At 47.8% G+C, this 23,268-nt stretch overlaps 2 protein-coding genes across 2 annotated transcripts in view; both read right to left on the reverse strand.

The window, feature by feature from the left end:
- Positions 1-111: 111 nt before the first annotated feature.
- Positions 112-14,714, reverse strand: SCYL3 (SCY1 like pseudokinase 3). Its single transcript, XM_032192575.1, has 14 exons — positions 14,692-14,714; positions 12,919-13,212; positions 12,371-12,556; positions 11,621-11,734; positions 10,698-10,754; positions 9,761-9,863; positions 9,070-9,181; positions 8,339-8,416; positions 6,639-6,778; positions 5,721-5,908; positions 5,109-5,280; positions 3,189-3,332; positions 1,808-2,535; positions 112-555 (listed from the first exon to the last, which is right to left on the reverse strand). The coding sequence occupies exons 2-14, from the start codon at positions 13,081-13,083 to the stop codon at positions 493-495; spliced, it is 2,250 nt and encodes a 749-aa protein (XP_032048466.1). The 5' UTR covers positions 13,084-13,212; positions 14,692-14,714; the 3' UTR covers positions 112-492.
- Positions 14,715-20,218: 5,504 nt separating this feature from the next.
- KIFAP3 (kinesin associated protein 3) overlaps positions 20,219-23,268 on the reverse strand; it is a 71,897-nt gene continuing 68,847 nt past the window's right edge. The window contains exon 20 of the mRNA XM_032192006.1: positions 20,219-20,655. Coding sequence (XP_032047897.1) covers positions 20,547-20,655 — 109 coding nt within the window. The 3' untranslated portion in view covers positions 20,219-20,546. The remainder of the gene's footprint in view (positions 20,656-23,268) is intronic.

Consider the following 23,268-nt stretch of genomic DNA (forward strand, 5'->3'; position numbering starts at 1 on the left):
ATAAGTTGTACATTCATCTTAAAATCATCTTACAGCTAAAATGTTTGAAGCCAGTTCTAAGGGCTTGCTTTCTGGGGAAAAAAAAAAAAAAAGGCACGTTAACCAAGTAACTCAGGGTAACTTTTTTTTATTGTCATCAGTTTTTCAGAGCAGGGTTGAGTTCTGGAACAATCACTTACATCACTCGGCCTCCAGTAGTCCACCAGCACCAACACACCTGTCGTGCTGTCCCTCTTTCCAGTAGCAGTGGCACGCACCACAGCTGGGCATATTGCTTGAGTGCAGGCCTCACCCCTGCAGTTTTTGGCACAGACTGGAAAGGAGCATCCAGTGCAAGGGGTCAGGCCCCCCAGGATCCTGCTGGCTGCTGCAGCAAGTGCCTGCCTTCTCCCAAAAGCAGCGCTGAGGTACTTATCCATTAGAGTGTGGAAGCAGCGACTTCTCTTACAGAATCCACCACACCATAACTTGCCTTTGTCTCTTTCAGTCCCGTTACCAGTTAGAATCATCTTCCCAGTTCAACTCCTCTTCTTCACCCCAGCCTGCAGCTTCAGCCTGGAATCATGTAAAATTACCAGCGTTAAGGTGTGCGTGTGGTACTGCTGTACTTAACGCAGCCACAAGAGCCAGGCCCTACCCTGTGGGGCTTGTGGGGGCAGAGCAAGACATCCTGAATGCCTCAAGAGAAAGGCAGCCTCCTTTAGCACCTGGGCTTACACAGAAAGCTGTAATAGGAGAAAGCCCCTCATAAACTGCAAAACCAAAGACAAAAAACAAACTAGCAGACTTTGTTACCCTTCCTTCCCCAAATTAAAGCAAGCATTGTTTCTATCACATCCACTTTCCATTACAAAAAGTATGCTATAATACAGGTGACTTCTTTCCCCTCCCCTTAGGAAACAGCTGCTGTCCTGCCCAATGCTCCTTGGTGTCACCAGCCCCCTGACAGCAATTCTGCTGCTCCAACTGCACTACACTAAGCAGAAAAATGAGGCCAATATCACACCAGTGCATTTAAAAATCAAGTGTGCCATATTCAAGTGTTGTAAACAACCTTAGCTTAGATCCAAGGCTCCTCTCCCCATGCTACCTGCTACCCCTGTGGTAGCTCTCCTGAGGTGCAATTAGCAGAACAACTTGCAATCAACACCTGGTCCCTAACAGACTTAAATGATCAGGTAGGAGTGCTTCCCCTCCCCCAACAAACAAAAGCAGTCTCTGGAGTCTCAGAGATGGGGGCAGATGGAGCTACTTATAACCCTCATGGTTCTCTGAAATGGAAAAATGTCTCAGCTATTCCTCCTGAGAACAAGGTATCCAAAAAGCTTCATTGTGTAACCCAGCGGTTCTTGTTTCCTGGTCCTTTACTTACACTCCCACTAGGTTTTTCTAGAAGAGCCAGGAGCAAAGTCCTGAGCATCCTCTGTGATTGAAAGCCATTTTTTTTTCTTTGGGCTTAGAGGCATGTCTGTTCAGCAGACACTATCCAGCCTTGTTTTGCCTCCCATCTGACCAACCAAGACTCTCCCTACATTACTTTAGGGTCTTAGCATGCAGGATATAGCAGCACAAACTAAAAACCAGAGGTAGAATTCAACATTGCTGCCGGAGTAGCAGCCCATGGAATGACCTGGTGCCCAATAAGATGCATCACTCAGAACTCAGCATCCCGTATTCACAGGTAAAACCTCAACCGTACAGCCATGGCACTTCTCAGGCTATCTGCCCTCTGATTACAGAGCCTGCACGTGCTCTGGGATCCTCTCCAACATGCATTCATTTAACCCCACTGCCTATAGCCTCTTACCTCAATAATGTCAGCTGCTGCAAATTTGGAGGAAAACAGCGCATTCTGGGAGGCACCTTCTCTGCTGGATACTGCACCAGGGTGACTGGGAACAGCTGCTTCTGTCCTCACTTCAGGTAAAATCAAGACAGCTGAAGAAGGTTTAATGTCTGGGGTCATGTCAGCAAACCAGTCCAGCTCAGGGTCCTGCACTGGTTTCCTCTTCACTTTAATTGTGAATTCTTCTCCTAGGCCAGGCTCCAGTGAAGACTTCAACCTTTCCTGAAAGGTCGTTTTTGGCAGCATAGTTTTCCCCAGTTGTTCCTGGCGGTCGCTATTCCAGCTATTCCCAGGGCAGGACTTTGTGGGGGGGCTCACTTTGAGGCTTTTGAATTCTTTGCTCAGCTGATGAGTACCTGGTGGAGGCCTCTGCATTTCAGCTGCATCAGCTTGCGTCACAGTGAGGCAGTTTCCTGAGGACAGTTCAGTACGAGGGCTGCTGGGCTCAAAGTCATCCCAAGGCTTCTCGTCCACATCACGTTCAGCAAAATAAGGTCCCGCCCTGCCCTGCGGCTCTCGGGGCTGAATTTGGATGTTCACAGTTTTCTCAGTGTCCGTCTCCTCTGGCTCGCTCCAGTCCGGCCACTCCTCTGCTGGCTTTTCGGAGGTAGTCAAAGAGCTCCTGCTGCTCCCTAGCACATTAATGCTTCCAGGAACCCCGTTCAGGGGCAGCTGAGTGCCTTGCTCACCTGTGGAAGATAAAGGTGTTAACATACTCGTTTCAGAAGGGCAAAAGTGGAGACCAAGCTGACATCACCAGTAGCACCTGGCATGGAGATGAACCAGCTGCCAGCTCAGAAAGCAGTGGTGATTGGAAAGATGTTCCAGAGCTAAGCTCCTCTCAAAGAAGCACAGCCAGCTTCCTGTTTGCAAAGGTGGGGTATCAATCTCAGAGCACTGGGGCAATAAAGGCTGACAGCTGAGAGGCATTAGGTGATAGAGAAGAGGCCATTAGAAGCCTGACAAAAGGTTGTGAAAGTAAACTGAGCCAGCTTCTGAGGTCACAGAATGAGCTGACCTCCAAATGATCAGAGGCAACAGGCTGCTGCGGGGTATCTGCCAAGCTGTGGAGGGATAAAAAAACACAGCAGAGAACTCATGGTAAAGAAACACTCTCAAGGCTGGCCAGCCAGCAGTGTGTTGATAAATAAACACATCAAGACTCCCAAATACTATTCCCTAGGAACTCCCAAGTTCATGCTTGTGTTTCTTCACTGTTACCTCCTATGGTTCACTGAATCTCTTTCAGATCAGCACATGGTGAAAATTAACATTTTTCAAGCAACCCCTCATTTGTAGGACACTTGATTTCTAGGCAGGAACAGCTAGGACAAAGGTTTACCTGTCTTTAAAGCCAGTGGATTGTCTTGTTGCACAGAATGCTTCTTGACAGGTGCATTTCCAGAGATGGGGAGCAAGCTAGAATTGTTCTTCAAGGGCCGAGAGGTTTGATTTCTCCGATTGCTTCCGACATGACTGGGCGAGTCTGCAGGGACAGAAGAAAAGAAAGGCCACCAAGTCCGTCAGATGTGTTCTGTCTTGGTTGAAACTGCCTGCAGCATTAGAATCTTGTTCACTGGAGACAAGCAATGCCAAATGAAGACTGGCATTGCAATGCAACAGCTGCACCCCTGATCTGTATATAATACTCCTCTGTTCCTACAGCCTGCAGCTCTTGCCAGAACAAACTTTAGGCAACTGTAAGCGGTCAGTTTTTGCTGCTATGTTGTTTCAAGAAACGCACACTGAACAAACATTATGATCTGCACAGATGCTTGAAAATGCTGTCTGCCACCTGGCTGGATCCATTTGGACGCATGGCAACACGGATCTGAGGATCTGCCTCTTACAAAAGTACAGCAGTGACAGTCACAACAAGCTGAAGCATAAGCAAAGCCCTGCCACCACACAAACTTCTGATTTATGCTTGGACACGAGCAAAGCAGCTCACCCTCTACCCCAAAGGCTGTACGATGGCCTCTCTTGTATCATACCCTAGGTACTCTGAAGTGCACTCGGAAGCTGCACAGGGCGGGTTTGTTCCCCTGGGCATGACAGCTTGGCAAGCGTCTTCTACAGCTCTTTTCAGGGAGCTGCAGCATATTGTCACCAACAGCAAAGATTCACCGGCACTGGCTTGGTTGTGTCCCTGCTCCCACCCCTGCAGCCCAGTCAGGGTTGAAACGCCGCGGCTTGGGCTGCTGCTGCCTCTGCCTCCCCACGACAGCTGTGTCTGCCCAAGCGAGGGGTCACCAGCCAGGGACACGGGGCCTGGGGTACACACAACACGACCCCTCGATACAGGGTACAGCCTTTTAGGGGCTTGAGCAAACATCTCATTAAGCCTCATGTATTCAGCATCTAGTACTGCTTTTTGTAGGTTTTCACTCCCTGTTGAGGACAGAGTTGTTTTGTTTTGTTTTGCTTTTCCCTCCTCCATCAGGAGTTAAATCAGGTTTAATTTTAAATATACTCTGAAAGATAAATCAGTTCTTGACATGCAAGCTGAAGGTTTTCATTTACTACATTCTACTAAAATAAAGAAAACTAATGCAATGAACCATCCACAGATTTTAATGAAGGGTGGTAGTTGTCAGTACACACATTATCAGGACAAAAACATGCTTAGATTGATCGCTATCATGCACTTTGGTATCTATACTTTGTGTCTAAAGTCGAGCATTGCTGATCCTTCCCTCCCGTTATAAGCATTCCTATATCCAGAAAAGCTTTCCCTGAGTACACTTGGCTCCAAGTTATCTAGCAGGCGCAGGGACTATTTTCTTCATTTGGATTAGCTGAAAAGCCTCCAGAGAGCTGAGAAAATAGGGAAGTTCGTATTCCTTTTCCAATCTACAAATAGAAATTGGGGGGAAGAGGATGAGATTTACCGTTTTTAAAAAACATGAAGGACATGAGGGAATATTAAATAACTACCTAGCTGTAAGTACATAAGTCCTACCGAAGGGCAGTGTAGTTCTTCTACCAAAGATAAACACAACTGAATATAATCTCTTTTGCACACAGAGCTTCTTAAATGAAGATTTTTCCATGTATTTCCTGTATTTAAACTACTTTCAGATAATGTTTTATGTTACCAATTCTGCATCTGCAAACATTCAGCACCTAATTTAGAATTAAAGTTTAGCTGCAAATTAACTTTTCTTCAAATGAAAGAGTAATCGATAAAAAAAAATTCTGCCTAAGCTGCTTGGACACAACATGCAAGAATCATGAGAGCACTTGAGACCGTATCATTTACCTTCTGGGGAGAGATCAGCAGTTTTCATGAAACTCGGTGCAGAGCTTTTGAAAATCTTCGTTCTTTCACCACCTACAACTACTTCAGGCCCAAGGAGGGAGACGAGAACTGCTAAGCTGTGCAGAGTTATTGCCACGATGGAGTCACTAGTATCTCGAAGGCCCAGCAATACCTGCACCAAGAACAGAAAATTCTGCTTTTTCACTTTTTTCTCTACACAGTTGCAGCACATCTCATTGCTAAAATCTCCCACAGCTTAGTAGATTCTAGACATTACTCCATACCAGAAAATCAGCCTTCCACTTTGTGTTACAAGCTAAAGAGGGTGGCCTATCCTAGTGCTCGGTGAGCTTAGTCTTGTCTCTTGTTGTGAGGCTGCCAGTCAAGGCCGACAGGTAGCAGCACAAGGGGTGTGTGACAGAGGGCACCAGGTTTAACAAAGACGGTATTCCAGATCAGGGTGGGGTGTAAGGGTTGGGGCTTGCATAAAAAGGAGGTTGAAAACTGTTTTTTGCCAGCACTGAGTGCTTAGTTGTGAGCTAAGAGTCAACCCAAACAGTAAAAACCCCATATTGTTGGATATACGCCATGTATTATTTTCCTGTCCTTAACCTGTGGCAATATGATGTTTTTCAACTCTTCCCGAGAGAATAGTTCTGCATAGGCATGAATGTGAGACAGCAACACCATTCGAACGTGTTCCTCGTGAACCTCAAATAGCTTCAGCAGCACAGGAATCACGTGAGTCTGGAACAAGGCTGGCGACAGGAGGCAGCTGGTCTGGCTTTCTCCAGTTTGCTCTGGGGGAAGAGAGGTGGAGATGGGGAAAGGCTGCTTTGCAAACCAGAGGCAGCTTCCCAAAAGCTATTCAATGAGAGACTGTCACAGCTGAGACCCACGGCGTCACCCCACTGCCAGGTCTGACTCTGTCAGCTGCCGAGGATGTCAGAGGAGATGGGAGAGAGGAGAGGCAGCCGTGCCATTATCCATGGCCTTACAGCAACGGCTCCAAATACGTCATGTCAGACAGGCACGAGCTGCACTGCTTGGCTCACAGACCCCTAGTTATCTAGGAAAAACTCTGAGAGGGGAAGCAAGCAGCAGGGACAGAGGCAGCTGGAGACCCAGCAAGGCGTCCTGAACGCTCCCCCTTAGAGAGGGCAGAAGGGCCTGAGCACCCTTACAGGAGATCGACTGCAGTGACAGAAATAAAGAGGGCAAGAAGGGGTAGGGGGAAAGGGAGAAGAGGGATGTGCAGTGAGACACAGAGAGCCTGGGGTGGGCATGTGGTGTGAGATTTAAACACAGGAAAGAGCCCAGGCAATTTCTAATTCTCTCCCACCATCAGCAGAGCAACGGAAGTACTTGAAATGGGGAAGCCCACATAACTCTCTTCTCTCCAATTCTTTACTTTACAGTGTTTGTTCTGCTTAAACAAACAAAGCTATTTCCTTGATTCAATGGAGTGACCACTCTGAATTCATTCCAAACTTGTTGGTGATATTTCTGAAGGAAATATTTAAAGGTCACCTTTCTTTGGACCCAGCAGATGAGGAAGAAAACTCTTGACAGCTACAGGTTCTGCAAACACAAGCTGGTTGAGTAGAAGAGGCACCAGTCGTGATGCTATCAGCTCCTCTGACAAGCCAGCCACCCTGTCCAGCAGGAATCTGTGTTCCGGGAGAGAGCAATTAGTATCAAGGCAGCCTCCCATGCATTTATGACTGTTTCCCTTAATATCGTCTACCCTTCTTTTTTGGGTCTGCCATGTCTCCTTAGAGACCAAGTCCCCTCACAGCTTCTCACCGTGTGCGTACACTAAGCTAGGAGGACGCGGCTCTGCTCCTGACTGAGACTTTCAGGCAATAAGATAAACCATGAGCGAGTAAGGAAACATCCAGAGACACATCCTGTAAAACTCCATGCCCAGATCACACAGCCTGTCAAAAACGCATCCAGAAGCACAGCTGCAAATGCAGCTGGCACATGAAGGCTTCTCCACACTCAGCAGCTGTCCCCTCTGCTGTGTCACAGCGCCCACATCTCAGTGCTGGCAGCTCACGTGAGGCACTACAGCGTTAAAACTGCAGAAGAGACTTGTTCCCTCACCCCACAAACCAGTGCATCACAATCATTTTTCTACTGCTCGAGTACAGGCAATCTTGCCTACCACATAAGGGAAGTTTCCCTTGCAAAAAGGGAACCCCACTTTGAAACCACATTCACCTACTGCATCCTAGAGGTGGCCAGCAGAGCGTGGCTTGGGTTTATTTAAGTCACACGAGTGATTTTGTGCAACTGCTCTTGTAGAATTTTCATTTTTAAATATCAGTAGCTGTTTTTCTCTGGGTTTGGAGAGATTGAGATCAATATTCCCCCTGCTGTGAAAGCACCTGCACCTGTTAAGGGGCAGTACTGCTGTGTCTTTTAACAAAGCATTTGTTCCCTCCTTCAGCAAACACTGCTGCTACAGAGATGGTGGCAACGGTTCTGCATGCTCCTGCTAAGATCTCCTTTCTCTTCTTTTTTCACTGAGTCCCAAACAAGTAAAATCAAACTGGTGTTAGAAGTATAGAACAATAACAAATAGAAGAAGAAAGAAAAACTCAACTTCTCCCCTTTTCAGGCCCAGATAATGCCATGACTACATGGAAACTTCTAGAGAACTCTTGGGGACCGTGACAATAGGGTTTTCTGCAGATGCTGCACTTCTGCAGCTTCAACATTCATTACAGACAACAGCTTTGCCCAGAGAAGGCTGGGACCAAAGATTAATTCCCCCAACATGTCTTGAAAACTCTCATTAACAGTTTACAAGATCTGCCTAAATGAAAGCAATTTTCAGCCTCAAGGCATCTGGTGCTAGATTTCACTGTTTACAAAGTCAAATCCAAAATAAAGCTACTTCCAAGAATGGTGTGAGGGAAAAATTCTTTTCTTCTACCACACTGAAAGAAGTTCTCTGATATTTTATATTCTGAAACCGGGTAAGCAGATAGCCTTTGTGTAACACAGCAGGATCCTCGGACAGCTCCAGCGAGGAGCCGGAGGACAGGCTGGTCTCCAGATTGTGCAGACAAAGCTGTGACACCACGCTGCCTCCCCTACCACAGCACTATGGCAGATCAATGTGCTTCTCAAATGATGCCTGCTTAGCCACAGCACGCACCCTAATCTGACAGAAGCATTTCTCAGATAAGAAGCTTCCAGGTTACAGTTCCTTCACTTACTTGAAAAATTCAGTTTTTTCCTCCTCAGATTTTACTGTTAAGGTCTTCAGAAAGTTCACAACTTCCAGAAAATCATTCCTAAGAACAAAAAAAGGAGGTCGTCAGGCCTGTTGATGCTTACACCACCCACCACTAAGAGCCTGCAGATCCCTGTCCTTTCAGCAGACAAAAGCAGAAAGGGGAATACAACTCAAAAGCTGGTGGACCAGGAATGTCGGCGTGGCAGTCTGACCAGTTACCCAACAGCTGCACCTGCACAGCACCACGCTCTGAAGTCAGCAAATTCACGGGGCACCAGCTGCCTCTCAGCACCCTCCCAGGGCAAGAAGCAGAAGGAAATGCCACCTCACGCTAACGCCACCACCCAGACAGCACCTCGGTGACAGCAGACAGCTGCCTGGATTATCTCTGAGCGCACTTAGCTCAAGTTGTACCTCTAATAATTTTATCTTCCCACTGCCTCCCTGAGCTTGGGGCAATCCAACTGGCTGCATGTGGCAAGGGGACAGACTTCTGTCCCCGGTGCTGACTCAGAGCAACACGTGGAAGGCTGATAATGCCTTCGTAATTTAGGGAGTCTCTGTCAAAGGGCCCTGTAAGAGGCAGCGATCCAGGCCACGCTTCCCATCAGATAAGTAACACCGTCACAAAACGCAGGTGTTGCACACTTGCAACACAGCAATAAGCACTACCAAGACGTACCAAGAGAGGCGAGGAATTTCTTTCCTTACCTGAAGAACTCGTGGGACAACAGGCTGGACAGCGGCGGACGACACTTGGGATCCGGATTCAGCAGCGTACAGTGCAAGGTTTGCTGAAAGCTGGAGAGAATATCTGCTGAAACTGAAAGCCAGAGCACCTACAATTAGATTTCTCTCTCACCACTGGGCAAACTATGTTCAGGGGTCCTCCACCCCTCTTGAAAACTTACTTTTAGAAGCTCTGTTTGATAGTAAAATTGCTCATAGCTGCTCCAAAAGGAAGAGAAGAGAACATTTCCACCTCTCTCCCTAAGCTGCGTGGCTATCAGGGCATCAAGGAGTGTTACCATCCTCTGAAAAGCTTTTTGTTCTTTCTCTGCTAGTAGGCAGCAGCCCCCACTCAGCTGTGTCCCTAACCCTTGCTCCAGTGGCTGCTGGGGCAAAACCATGCAAATCTCCGCTGCAGAGCAGATTTGGGAGTGCTCGTGTTGCAGGGGCTTTTGCATGTGCTCCAGCCACACCTGCCCACATTCAAATGCAGTGAGATGGGGAAACAGGAGGCGCTGAGGTCTGGATTTTAACCTGGCAAACACGAAGAACAGTGATGGACACTACACCTGTGGCGCATGTGTCAGCTCCAGCAAGCAAATGCCTTTGGTGACACAAGCAAGGAAAAAGCCAGACAGGTCTGTACACAGCAAACAAACGTGTCAATCCTCACCCTGATCGTTTAGGACTGTCAGAAGACTTTCAACCATTGTTCCAAATGCGTAGGCGTCCCTTGCATGCCCATAGCTGCTGGGCAGAATTTTGAAATCTGCAGACTGGGGAAAAAAAAAAAAAAGAAAAAAAAAAAAAAAGAAAAAAAAAAAAAAAAAGAACAAGATCAGCAAAGCAGGATTTTATGAAATACTTGGTAGTTGCCACAGCTCTCTGTGCCCTCCCCCGTATATACTCTCCAATTCTTTTTATATCAACAAAGCTCCACCAAGTACCCTACAAATAGAGCATTATGGCAAAATAATAATAATTAAAAAAAAAAAAAAAGGCAAGTGCAAAAATAAACAAACAACAACAAAAGCCACACATCTACCAGGGAATTTACAACCCAAAGGAGCAACCACGTCACGATGCAACAACTCCCCCATGAATACACACGGCAATTACAAGTCAACAACTTTCAGCATTTCTATGGAAACAGGGGTTAATCAGAGAGAGCTCCTTTAGGATAAGCAGGTTAGAGGATATTCCATAGATGTAAGATGACTTCAAGTGGAGAAAAAAAGCTGTGTGAGAGCTACGCAACTGTGAGACCACAGCGAACTTGGCAATCTCAGCAACTACTCTTACTTTCGCAAAGCATTAGCAATTTAAAAGCATTAAAGCTGCAATGCAAAGTGACTGAAAAAAAACATTCCAAGAGCCTGCTATTTCATCACTCCTCATTCACGATTTCACTTCTCTGTACCCAGCCCCATACCCAGACCAAGGACAGGAGGGAAAGGGAAGGAAAAAAGGAACAGAATAAACCCCAGCTATTATCCAATAGCCACTTCCTCCCATTCAGACGCAAGGGAACAGAATGTGTGAATGAAAACGAAACGATTTTCTGAATGTGACACCAGCTCCAAGCTCCGCTGGGAAGTTGCGGTACCCACCATCTCCTCGCACGGGATGCACGACTGGTCTCGGACCGACTTGACGTGGCAGAGGAACTGCAAGGGGAAAAGGGAGACATGAGCTGCGCCTGTGGCTCGGCTGGGCCATGCAGCAGGAACGAGCCCCTCCTGCGGGCCAGGACTGAACCTGTGGCCAGAGGCCATCCTCTGCCCTTCAGCTGGCGCCCAGGGCAGGCCACGCTTTGCTCTGCCCACAGGGAAGCACGAAGCAGCAGGTGGGAAGCAGCAGGCTGGCAGAAAGCAACTCCAGGGCATCACAGCCAACTCATCCCATTAGGTCTTAGGTCCTGTCATCCCTGCATGATCCATCTGGGCAGGGCAAGGATTTAATGTCCTTCACCAGGCGGATTTTACTGCTGCGCTCTTTGCATCGTTGTGCACCACCACGCACAATCCCTTCTGAAAGGTGATACATGCCCGGGACACTCCGCGCGGTTTGTGAAGGATTTGTGGATCCTCTGGGAGAAAAGGCAATCTAGTGCTGCTGCACGGTGCCAGGCTGCAGCAATGACTCTGCACAGCACGCAGCAGCAATCAAACCACTTTTTCCGCCAAGACCAGCAACAAGCAATGAAGATGCCAGCAGCAAAAACTAGGGTCGTTTACGTTATTTTTGTATTGATTTATTTTAACTTAGGATCTTCAGGCTGCACACTAAAGTTTTGGGTTTTGGTTTTTAATCAGTCCAGAGGAGCAAAGATTTCTCCCTGTCTCCAGTCTTAATCTACCCTCCAGCCAGCTGCCTCCCTTAGAAAAGTGGCTGCTTTCTGCCCGATGGGGAATTAGTTTCAGTTTCTGTAGATGCTGTTGTTTATAGGAAGCGTCCCTAAAGCAAAAGCTCAGGTGAGAGCTGGAGGTGAGCCCTCTCCCTGCACCCAAGGGACGCTTTGCAGGGCTCCTACCTCTGGGGTGGCTTCGTTGAAGTTGCAGACTGTTTCCATTCCTCCCAGTTTCCAGTGCCCATCCTCGCTTACAAACACAGATGATAAACAGACATTGTTATGCGTTAGGTTTCCCTGAAAAAAAAAAATAAAAAGAGGATAACAGATGTAAAATCTTAATCAGTGCTAATGAGGTGCCACGAGGAACTGAGGAAAAGCTGCCAAAAAGCACACGATTCTACAAATCCTTCGGGATTTTGTAGGTGACTAGCAGATATCGTGCAGAATGGCTGGGGTTTTAGAGCAGACAAAATTCTGTCACAGCCCCTGCAATGCAAGTGTAAGTCCAGAGAAAACCTCCAACCGTGAACACAAAGCTCGAAAGCTACAGTCAGAGCTGGAATTGAGATTCAGCCCTGGACAAACACACAATGTTTGTCCAGGAGGAGCAACGACACCAATCGCTGACCCGTGGCAACAGCTGTAAGTCAAGGCACAAACCGAGCAATCCATTTCATTAAGTACAAAGCACTGCAAGCAGGTCTCAGCTCGTGAGCTTTACGCCCTAGAACCACACCGTTTTGAACTGCCCTTCTTTCTAAAAAGCAGGCAACGACTTCAGCAGTTTCAGCCTAAAAAAAACACGTGGTGTGGGTCTGTCTGTGAGGAACCAGGCATGAGCCAGTCACCCAGGCAAGCCCAGTGAGGACGTTCCCCTGGCACGTGCCACCCGGCTCCCACCAAAGCCCGACGGCTGCTGCTGGCACTTACCCTGTCATGGAGGAAAATGAGTGCCAGCAACACGTCGTAGATCCCTGCGCAGATTTCTGCAGAAGAGAGCGACTCCAGGACCATCTCTAAAGGCTTCACGCGTTCAGTAACCAGGTGGATCCCATTGGCTTCCACAGTACAGGAAAGGAAGCGCAGAAGGCAAGGGTGGCGCAAGGTTTTCAGGTGCTTCCAGAAACAAAGACATCCGTTAGACCTCATCCAAGCTGCAGAGGTCGGCCGTACAGCTTTAGCCACATTTTCTGCTTGAGTTGAGACAGCCCACCCCTGCTCCTCACCAAACCCTCAGTACGCTCACTGCAAAATATTCCATAATACATCTAGAAACAAAGTCTTACACGGAAGAACAAATGTGGTACTGTAAGTAAGGTCTGGCTTAGAAAACCTCTGACTTGGAAAGCTCTGGCAGGGGCAGCTCTGAGCGCTTCTCCTTCCCTTACCCCCAAGAATCCAACCCTCAGTGACCAATCCCACCCCTCCTGGAACACGCAGGAACGACTCCCTCCCTCCAGCCACACTCGCTCCAGTACCTTGGCAGCTTTATGAACTGTATCTTCGTTCTCCTGCTTGTACACGAAGACAGAAGCCAGCTTGCCATCTTGCAGCACGGCTGGGTAGATGGTGTGTCCGGTTGGCAGCGTGAAGGGCGGCTCTTCCAGCGCGTAGCTCTTTAAAGCGCTGTTCTCCGAGCCCATCCCTCGCGGCGTTTGGCCGTTGGAGAGTTTCCCTCTCAATGACAAACAGGCCCGTGGGTGAAGGCAGGTTTTTTTTTCAGGCGGACTCAGCTCTGGCAGGCACTTTCCAGTTCACTTTCGGAGCATTTTCTGTAAAGCATGAGACAGCCATGAAGAACCTCATCCCGTCAGCACCCCCTCCTTCGGGTTAAGGACAAAAACACACTCCCCATCATCAGAGTGTCCACAAGCAGGTTCAGATCAACCAGTGTTGATCTGCACCAAGCTTCCCTCTGACCGCCTTCCTTCCATCTGCAATGCTCCGTCTGCCCGCCAGCCCTTCCTCCTTCCCACTGCCTCTGTGAGGAAGAGGCTGACAGATTTCTGTGCCGCTTCCTTGCACACAGAGCTGGTAAAACAAACACGCTGATTGCAGAGGCTCTTTTGGAAAACACTGACAGAGCACGTGCTCCGCAACCAGGCTGCTGATCAAAGGCTACAGCTGAGATCCTGACAACCGCTCTGCGCACACGGGTTGGCAAATGATCTTCAATAATGAGCGCAAAACAAGATTTCAGGAAAAGTGGGAAAAACATTGCTCGCCCCAAGCATATTTTTGAAACTGCAGAATTGCTTTGGGGTGGTTGTTTCCAGCCATGACCCGGGCCTCCAGGAGGGCAACAACGCAGGAGTCTGTCAGCTCGCTGTCGGAGCTGTTCCTGCAGAGCTTCTGCCACAGCCTTGCGATCAGCCTTCCCAGGAGCTCCAACCTTAGCAGGGCCGAGTGTATTTTGAAAAGTTTTTCTGCTGCGGTTTCCCAGTTTATTTTCACTGTTTTGGTCAAGAATTAGTTATCCTAATAATTCCCACAACCAAAGAAAACAAAAGAAGTGTGCTATATTTAAACATGTCAGGATCTAATGTTTTCATTAAACATAAAATACACTGACTCGATAAGGCACTAGTCAAAGGGTGCTAGCAAGAAATAGAACAGGACTTTCTTGATAGACCGAGGGTGTTACTTCCTCCCCCGGTGACAAGAGTGCTCTCTGGGCAGGAGGCTGGTTTCACAGAGTTACAGGAGATGCTCACACCTCACGTACCCATCTCTGACAGCCGCTGCCCTGTGACATGCCAGCAGCCGGAACGCGTTAGATAGGGAACCTGAAAGCATTACAGCTTTAACTGATGGAGCAGAGCTTCACCCTCCAGATTGCACCAGCTGGGCGTAAAACGCCTGCTACAGCCCGAGTTTTATTCGTAAATCGCGCTTGTGCGCTCTGACCCACCTAAAACCCACCCCTGAGCTCCCTGTGGCTCCGTCCCCGCTACCCTCAGGGCTGGACGTGCCTCTTGTCACCGTGCTCCTTCTGTGCAACCTCCGGGAAAGCCGCGGGGCTCAGCCACAGGTGAGAAGGAGACGAGGCCAGACGGGCCCCAAAGGCTCCTCCAGGAGCTCCCAGGCGCTGGCAGCGCCCTGAGGCCGGCGGGACGAGGCCTCCGAGCATCGCCCCCACAGCCGAGCCCCGCGGGCAGCCCGGCCTCCCCCGCTCACCCCCCGCAGCTCCCCCGGGTCCCTCCTCACCGCTCACCGCCCCCGGCCCTCCTCAGCCCCCCGCCGCCCCGCACCTGCAGGCAGCGGCCGGGCCGGGAGCTGCCGCCGCGCCCCGCCGCCCGCTGCCGCCCTCACGGAGCCGCCGCTGAGGCAGCTTCCGGCAGCGCGGGGGCGGGAACAGGAGGAGGAGGAGGAGGAGGAGGAGGAGGAGCGGCCGCCATCTTGAGCGAGGGCGCGGCCACCATTTTGGTTGCGGGCGGAGTCGCCTCAGCCCAGCCCCTCTGCTGCCACAGGGGGGTTACAGCCCAGCCCTGTGCCCCCCACGTCCCGCAGCAGTCCCTCACACTGAACGTCCCGTTAGCAGAAGCACTCACCAGCACACCACAGCCACTGGGGCTTGTGGCTTCGCTCAGCTCACTTTAACCCAGGGAAGCCAGAAAAAGGCAGGGCTGAGGTTTGATGGGTCACCAACACAACACCAGCGCCACATCCAAGGTGCACAACAATTAGCCCCAAGGGCTAATCCCATCCTCTGCTCATTTTCCTTTGCCCCATGCCTCCCTGCCACAGTGCTACACAGAAAGGAGCCGTGTGTAGGGTACAGACCCCAAGTGTACGGGGACAAGGCACAGCCCCAGCTGCAGCCCCTAAGCTCATTCCCTTCCAGCTCCCCTTGCAGGGTCGCCGCTCAGCCCCACAGCATCCCCCCCGGGAGCACAGCCACAGGGGGTGACGGGGCGAGAGCTGTGGAGGCGAGGCAGGTGGTCTCTGCCTGACAGCTCTTCTGGTGGCGTAACCCCTGCATCGTAAGGAGATCTATTTAATGCCATTAAAACTAATTGCTCTCTGTGCTGCAGCGTAAAGGGGCTCCGGGGAGAGATTTCACGTGAGTATTTTGGACAGCAGAACGAACGTTGAAAGGAATTACTATAGTGCAGTGGGAGGTCTGGGCTTTTCACACACTATTTTCATATTGCCAATGTTATTCCAGTTTCATGCAGCGCCAGGGCATTAGGATGTGGTTTGCTCAGTCGTTTTGAACCTAATGTTTCGAGCGAGCAGGGCCCAGCAGCACACCCCATACCTGTGGCCTTGTCTAGACAAAGATTTAATGGCAATTGCAGGGTGCTTAACAAAGGTGGTCTAAGCTGTGCTAACTCCTTGGCTTTCTTTATAACTGAACTCCACCAATTTAGCATGCATTAAATTTTGTGCTGTCAAAGCTGCCCTGAACTTTGCAGAGCCTATTCTTTAGCAATGAGCTCCCCCCAGCCCCTTTCTGGTAAAGCCAGACACTGCCCAGAACATGGACAGTCCTAGAGATCCTGCTCTGCTGGCCAGTAACTCGTTGATGCCAGGGCCCCTTTGACATCTGGACAGAAAAAGGGATCCCCTCACATCTGCATCGAACTCTAAGTGGAGAAGAAGGTGCATGGGGAGGTCTAACAGTGGGGCAGAGTGCTCAGAGTCCCCTCCTCGTGCAGATGGCTGTAGGGGTAGCTGGAAGAACTGGGTCTTCTTAAATAAAGCAGGAGGAGGAAGGTGCAGGGGAGTGCAATACATCCGTATCCTGACTAGTATGTGAGGCATGTGACACACCATGGGGTGACAATAAGGCAGACAGGAACAGCAATTAAAATGAAGCTCGGAAGTGCAACCTCCCTATTTCAAAGGTAGGACAGACCAGAAAGAAGTCTGTGTCCCAAATACTTATGCTAAAAGACCCTGGCCTCAAAGTGCAAAATAAGGGTGGACATTCCTCACCCCAGAGAAGCCACACAAGGACCTATGCATAGATTTAGGTGTCCCCTGTGCCTGCAGATTTGATGGGGAAAAGGAAGAAGACCTGAACAACTGCAGGAAAAGACAAAATACACTTAATACACAATGGTTGACATTGTGTATTAAGCTCTGGCTGCAGGCTTCAGGCAGTGAGGTGACTCAGGAGGCTCTCAGGAAAAAGCATGCTGGCTGCTCTATCATTTGTAGCATATTTACTTTGCTCGACTGCCTGTGATCCTCTGGAGAAGCATTTCTTCCCTTTATCTGCTGTTCCCATACAGCTCTGTCGTTTCATTCACACTGAAGTGCTGTGGAGGAGCTCGCCCTCACCAGGGTCCTACGGTGCTAGGTACTACACAAACACCAGAGCTGGGTTTCTGCCCTTCAAAAATTGCAATTTGCCTTTCATAAGAGCAGCCCACGTAGGCTCCTTCAGAGTAATTCAGGACTCCCAAGAGCAGACAGGAAACTAGAGGGATCACAGAGCTGTTAGCAAGTAACTGATTAGGTTTGTAACTAGAAAAAACAGGGCTGGGGTGGGTGGTATTCCCTGCACCAGCCTGAACCACAGCTGATATCTATTCCAAGGATGTCCTCCTGCTGCATAGTCACATCAGCTGCAGCTATGTTACAGTTCCTTTCTGCTACTAAGAGTATTTCTAAAGTATTCAACTGCTCAATAAACAGATATGAGGTTTTCTTTCTGGGGGATGGAGACCCCAACAAAACCAAAACCAGCCCAAAGCAACAGGTTACATACCAACTCAAGAAAAGTCCATGTTCTCATTCAAGCATGTTTCTAGACTGACTGGTTGAAAGCATCAGCTTCTAGCTGTGAGCTGCATGCAAGGCAGCGCTGTCCTCCCCAGCCTGCGCAGGCAGCTCCAGTGCCTCACGTTGCCTCAGTGCTCTCTCCTGAACCTCAAAGAAAAAATGAGCAGGTCACAACAACTTTAAGGGCTGTCAGCTGCAAAAGAAGCTGCACTAAGTCAGCTTCATTTTTTTTTTTTTTTTTTTGGACAGTCATGGAAGAAACAAAGGTTGGGGCTATTCTGAGCATGCTGCCTTTTCCCATGAAGAGCTTAGTTTTACCAGCAGCGCATTACAGGAATTCCATTAAAGACCCTGCCAAAGGGGCTTGAAATCTGTTGTATCTAAACAGAGCTTGTCCAGCTTATTCCAAACGGATTAAATTTAACAGAATCACAGCAGTCTTATTTCAGAATAAAATACATCTTAAACTGGTAGCAGACAACTCTGCACACACCAGTGTTTAGAAGACTTTGAGCCAAGTCCTTCCTAAGCTGTCTAGGCCAAGGATATTTGTTCACTTCTGCCTTTCCCCACCTTAGGTTGTTCTAGTAACCTTCTAGGTGCTAGTGCAGCATAAACAATAATTTAAAACAAGATCTTAGGATGCTGCATTAAGTAAAAAAAGCTCACTGAAAGTATAGTGTACAACTGTAGAAAGCCTGAGTGATAACTAACAAACACATGAACTTAGCCTATGCTTATTTCACTGTACTATTAACTTTACAGCCTAATTATATCTCAGGCACCTGCATAACCTAACTCATTAATTAATTAACAGCAGACAGGGAAGGATACTCCTGTGAGGGTTAGGGATTGCTCCTGTAGGGGGAAGAAAAGAGGAGCAGTGCAAAATCAGGAAAAGGAGGAAAGTGCAAAAGTAGAAGTTGCTAAAAGAAAACAGATCCCTCCGTGTCCCATTTTATGCAGGATACAGTACTCAGGGACTGAATCCATAAATACAGATAATTAAAAAGTTACCCTACAGGTCAGACTCTCCAGTCTCCCTCTGACACCCACAGGAAATGTGATATAGATTGAAAAGTGTATGTGCTCATATCTTTTTTTTTTTTCTTTTCCCCCTTTCTGGCTCAGGAACTGTAATTAAAGAGAAAATCAGCCTCTCTCCTGCCTTAGAGAGTGTAGTGGCACAGCTGGTTTTCATCTTGGCTAGCAGGCTCTGTCCTCAGGCTACTAAGTGCTGAGTAATTTTTACCAAGCTCTGCTTGCAGATAAATGATGTTCTTCTCTTAGCTGCTGCCAGGCAAAGCTACAAATACTTGATCTTTTATTCTTTTCTCATAAACTCCTAGCACTGAATACTAAAAATGCAGCCAGAGATTTTTCCACTGCCATTTATTCTCAGCATGGTCACAGCTGTATTACAATTACAGATACCCACCCATTTGCTGAAGCTCAACTGTAGTTCCTTGTTAACCTGAAGCTTCCAATTAAAGGCTCCTTCAGTTTCATTGATAGTTTGAGTATGCTCTAAGGACCCACTTTTTTTTCCCCTCCCCAACACACATTCCATGAAAAGGGCAATTTCTTTAAATAACTTCATGCTAATTTTCTGGAAAGGAGGACAAAAAAAAAAGCCTGCATTTGAATATGCAGTTTGGGTGATTTCTCTCACAGCTACAGCTATAAAATATCTGAAAGGTTCTCACTAAATGCAGCACGACTGCTGGGCAGATAACATGTGGGTTCAGACCAATGGAAAAATTCTAGAAGGGTATGACACTGGAAACCCACCAGAGTTTAATTCATGTTTTCTGCAGCATTTCTAGTAAGGACTTAAGTTTTCTAAGCAATTGCACGTGAGTTAGTTAAAAAAATATAGAAAAAATATTAAAAAATGTTAGTTAATCTTGGCAAGGCTGTTCTTCCACCTACCTCCATAAGTGAAGCCATTAATGTGAAGCCAGCACAGGGAGGACGCTGAAAACTAGTAAGAAATGCTGTGGCTAATTTTAGACTCATTTCCAATCACGCAGTATAAGACCTAGAGAGCAACAGTGCCTGCACATCTTTAAAAGATAAAGCAAGGTTCAAAAACCATCTTGATTTCAGATACTTTAAAGGTATAAGGCAAATACAAACTTCTTAAACACCCCCAATGCCTTCCTTGCATCACCACCGGTCATAAGGGATCACTGGCTGCTGTTCTAGTAGTGTTGGCCCATCATCCAAGTATATTTTCATGTTAGGCAGCCATGAGAGAGAAGAGAGGGACAATTCTGTACATCAATAACCATTTTAAAATAATCACGAGGTAGAGGTAGGTCACAAGGTAGAGGTATTTCAAAGTAAACTATTTGAACTGCTGTCTTGATAGTAGTGGCCAAAGGGCACAGTGCGTATGCTTTGTGTGTTGTTACGGGTAGGGGTACAAGACCTTAGCCTCAATTCTGCTTTCACATAGCACGTTTCAGACATGGACTTGCACTTGCAATGCTGTGATTGCATGAAGCCAACACGAAGGTGTCTCACAATGTCTTTGCTGCTGCTTCTCAGTCCATCACCTGGGTTTAGATCCAGCTTACACCCCTGTAAACAACCAGGACAGGATGGCTACATTCATATTTTAGGATAGGGAAGTTGGGGGAAAAGACTTTGCACCTTGATTCTGAGCCAAGCCACAGTGGTTTTATTCCTCTCTCTGGTCCTCAGTATGGTGGCAGTCTTCTCTCACCCTACAGGAACACCCATGGTAAAGGTATTTTTGTGTTACAGTTTCTAATTTTGAGTGTTTTCAGCTAGGCTGTAAATGCTTGAAGCCCAAGGGGAGTGAATCTGTGCCATCTTTCCATTATTAAAAGGTGTCAGGCCCAAGACTGGACTTCAGTAACTACGTGTGAAGACAGTGCCAGGAAATGCTGGGGCTTAACAGTGTTCCTGTTACTGAAGTGTTAGAGGGAAACAGTCCACATTAAACACGCTTCACATGAAGCATTCTTCTTAAATGCCTTGTAAAACAAATGAAACGTCGCTTAGAAACGCATTCACCACATTCAACACTGACCACGCAGGTTTTTATATTTAATAGAAATTAAATTAGTAGCTTAATATACATAACGTGACGCTTTCCAGTCCAGTAGCTTTCAATGCTTGCTTTCAAGTCACAGAGCAAATACTGTACAAAAATGATAAAGAGCAACTGAGGAGTAAAACAGTCACTACGACACTGGACCCAGAAAGGCTAGGTTTATCCAGAGCTACACACGCCAAAGGATATAGAGGGATGGACCCGTCGTGGTACAGTCATGCATTACCAAGGGACAGATCTCCTGCAGGCCGGGGCAGGGAGCAGTGTCTGGAGCACGTGAGGGGCGTTTTATCGCGCCCCGTAGCTGTAGTAGTACGGCTCGTCCGGGCGGTACCCGTATGCAGTCGCTGGGCGGCCAGGAACCCCTGGTGTCTGACCAAATCCGTCAACTCCGATGCTATAAAAAAGAAGGGAAAGAAATTAAAGGTTTTTCTATGTTACAGAAGGTGTAGTGGTGCTGGTTGCTCCAACTCTGCTCACCACGGAGAGTTCAGCAAGCCATCTTCCCTAGCCAGCACTGCTCCAGCTTCTCTTCCCCTGGCAAAAATGGGTATGCTGCGGAGAAATCAACACAACTCCTGTCCAGGAAAGGCAGGCCTAGCAAGTCATTGCACTAACGCTTTAAGTTCTTTATTATTTTTATTATCTGAAAGCAGAGAAATGGAGAGCTGGCACTGTGGCATTAAAAGCAATTCACAAGAAGCTGGTTGACTTTCAGCTCAAGTGAAAATCCCGGGAGACACACAACTCTTCTCTCCTATCCTTCTATGGATTTACTGGCAAAGCACTTTGCTTCTGTGACTCAGTTTCTCTGTCTGTACATTGAAGGTTACGTGTATTTCTGGGAAGGCTTCGAGTCTGCTTCTTGCAAAGCCCACTGGTAACCCCGCGCCTGCACAGCACATCCAAATAATCTATTTTTCTTCCAAAGCGACAGCCAATTTTTGAAGCCCCTGGGCAAACACCAGCTAGAAATGAGAAAGTGAGAATATCTGGCATAGCGACATAGTTCAGCAAAGGACAATGTTTCTGATGGGCTGCAAGACTGACAAGCAAATGGCAGAAAGAATTCATCGTATAGTACATGGCTACGTTCTGACGAGCCACAAGAAGCCATTTTTCATCCAGAAGAGCATCTTTTACACCTAAAAAGTCCCACAGCACAAGAACTGCGCAGGGAAAAGTGGCACATATTTCACGCTCAACAATAACTCTCACGCAGGAGGTAGAGGAAAAATGAGCATTGCCTAAGATACTGGATGCCTGCCTATTCTTAGCTATGTCACTTTTTAACTTCCACATCAGCAGGACAAATAGAAAAGGGTTCTGATTTATTGTCTGACTGAAGATGCATTGAAAGGAGCTGAACTTCCCTTCTGAAGACTGTCAAAACACAAAGAACCAAAGTGCTTTTGGAGTGGGGAAAAGCTGAAGCTCATTACTGCCAATTAGACATATGGAACATGGGTTATGCAACAGTCAAGGCCTGGGAAAGAATGACCCAGCCAGAAGACGTACAATGGGTGGGCCCCAGGCCCTGGCTCACCAAAAAGCTGGCACTCCCGCATCGCTTGGATTGAAAGGGCTCAGCTGAAGCGCTGGGGGACCATGTCCAGCACTTTGTCCTCACAAAGAGATTTTCCTCGGTTTGTGCTGCCACAAGGGCTGAGGAAAGGACTCTGTGCCTGGTTTCTCAGGGAAACGGGTCACTTGTGGGATATCCTGATAATCACGCGAAGGTGGAAGGTCTGAGGCTGAGGTTTGTCCTCCGAGAGGGAGGGAACACAACCCACTCACCCAACTGCTGAGAAAGCCAGTCTGCTTCACCTGAATGTTTCTGGAGGAATGCAGTGCCCTGGAAGTGGTGTTTCCACATCTGCCTGCCTGAATTTGGGTTGGCAGTGCCTCTGCCTCACACCTTGTGCCATCAGTCTGACCCTAAAGTCCAAGCAGTCCCTTCAGCAGGGCCAAGGAAGCAGAGCAGGAGTACTGCCCCCTGCAGCAACGCAAAGCTATGTGAGCACATGCCTCTGGCTCCACATCCACCTCTGGCCAGCCTTACCTACTCCAAAATCCTATTACTCTTTTAGAAGCCCATTATGAAACGTGCTGGTAACATCTGAGGCAAATTCTCCAGGTCCCTTGTTTGTTCTTGGCAAACAAAAGCTTTCTTGGGAGTCTTTGAAAGCTTCAGGCCTGCTAAAAGATGGCACTGTGAGAAGTCCTGTTACTTTCTCTGCATTTCTTGTCTCCAGAAACACCAAACCCTGCACTCCAGCTTTCCCTCTGCCTGCACTCACTTCGGTCAGGGGATGGTCTTTGCTTCTGCCACTGCTCTGCAGCATGCAGACAGACCGCTGTCAGGCACAGCTCCCTGACCTGCAGAGCTTCAGGAACTCCTTTTGGTCCCTCCTAGCTCTTGTTCATTCTGCAACCAAACCCAAACCCTTTTTTCCTTTGGGTGAGGTGCAATAACGACGCTGAGCCACGAGGTGGCAATGGGTCTCTACGGCTGCAGGCAGAGCTCTCCCAGCTACTTCCAGTTCAGAAATCCTTATTCAAAAACTTTTAAATATATTTAAATTGATAAAGTGAGCAGGGAAAATATGGTTTCAATTACATTCTCAGCAAATCATTTTTATATATATAATTTTTTTAAAAAATGTGTAAGTAATTAGGTAAAGATCCCTAGAGTTTAAACTTTGAGGAGTATCAGTTATTTCCAAATGGTTTAGACATATGTTAGTGTCCTGAAGAAAACTGGAGGAGATGGATCAGCTGATAACTGCTTTGGACAGTTTAAAAAGAAAAAAAAAAAAAAAAAGGAATAGAAAATCACATTAAAACACCTTGATCAAATCACCGCTCTTCCCTATTTAAATATTTCTCATCAGTAAATGAAGGCTTGCCCCTGCTTCAAAAAAAAAAAAAAAAAAAAGTTGGCTTCCTTTTTACATCTCAGTGATCTTGAAACATCCCCAGATTTGCTTGTTTGATTGTTTGGGCTAGC

The sequence above is a fragment of the Aythya fuligula genome, chromosome 8 (genome assembly GCF_009819795.1).
Source record: "Aythya fuligula isolate bAytFul2 chromosome 8, bAytFul2.pri, whole genome shotgun sequence".
NCBI lineage: Eukaryota > Metazoa > Chordata > Aves > Anseriformes > Anatidae > Aythya > Aythya fuligula.

What these genes read in the sequence shown, in the direction of transcription:
- SCYL3 (XM_032192575.1), bottom strand. Translation starts at nt 13,083, where the DNA reads ATGGGCTCGGAGAACAGCGCTTTAAAGAGCTACGCGCTGGAAGAGCCG. An exon ending in TCAACGAAGCCACCCCAGAG is followed by an intron (nt 10,755 to 11,620) that starts GTAGGAGCCCTG and finishes TTCCCCTTGCAG; the next exon opens with TTCCTCTGCCACGTCAAGTC. An exon ending in TCTGCTGGGTCCAAAGAAAG is followed by an intron (nt 5,909 to 6,638) that starts GTGACCTTTAAA and finishes CTCTTCCCCCAG; the next exon opens with AGCAAACTGGAGAAAGCCAG.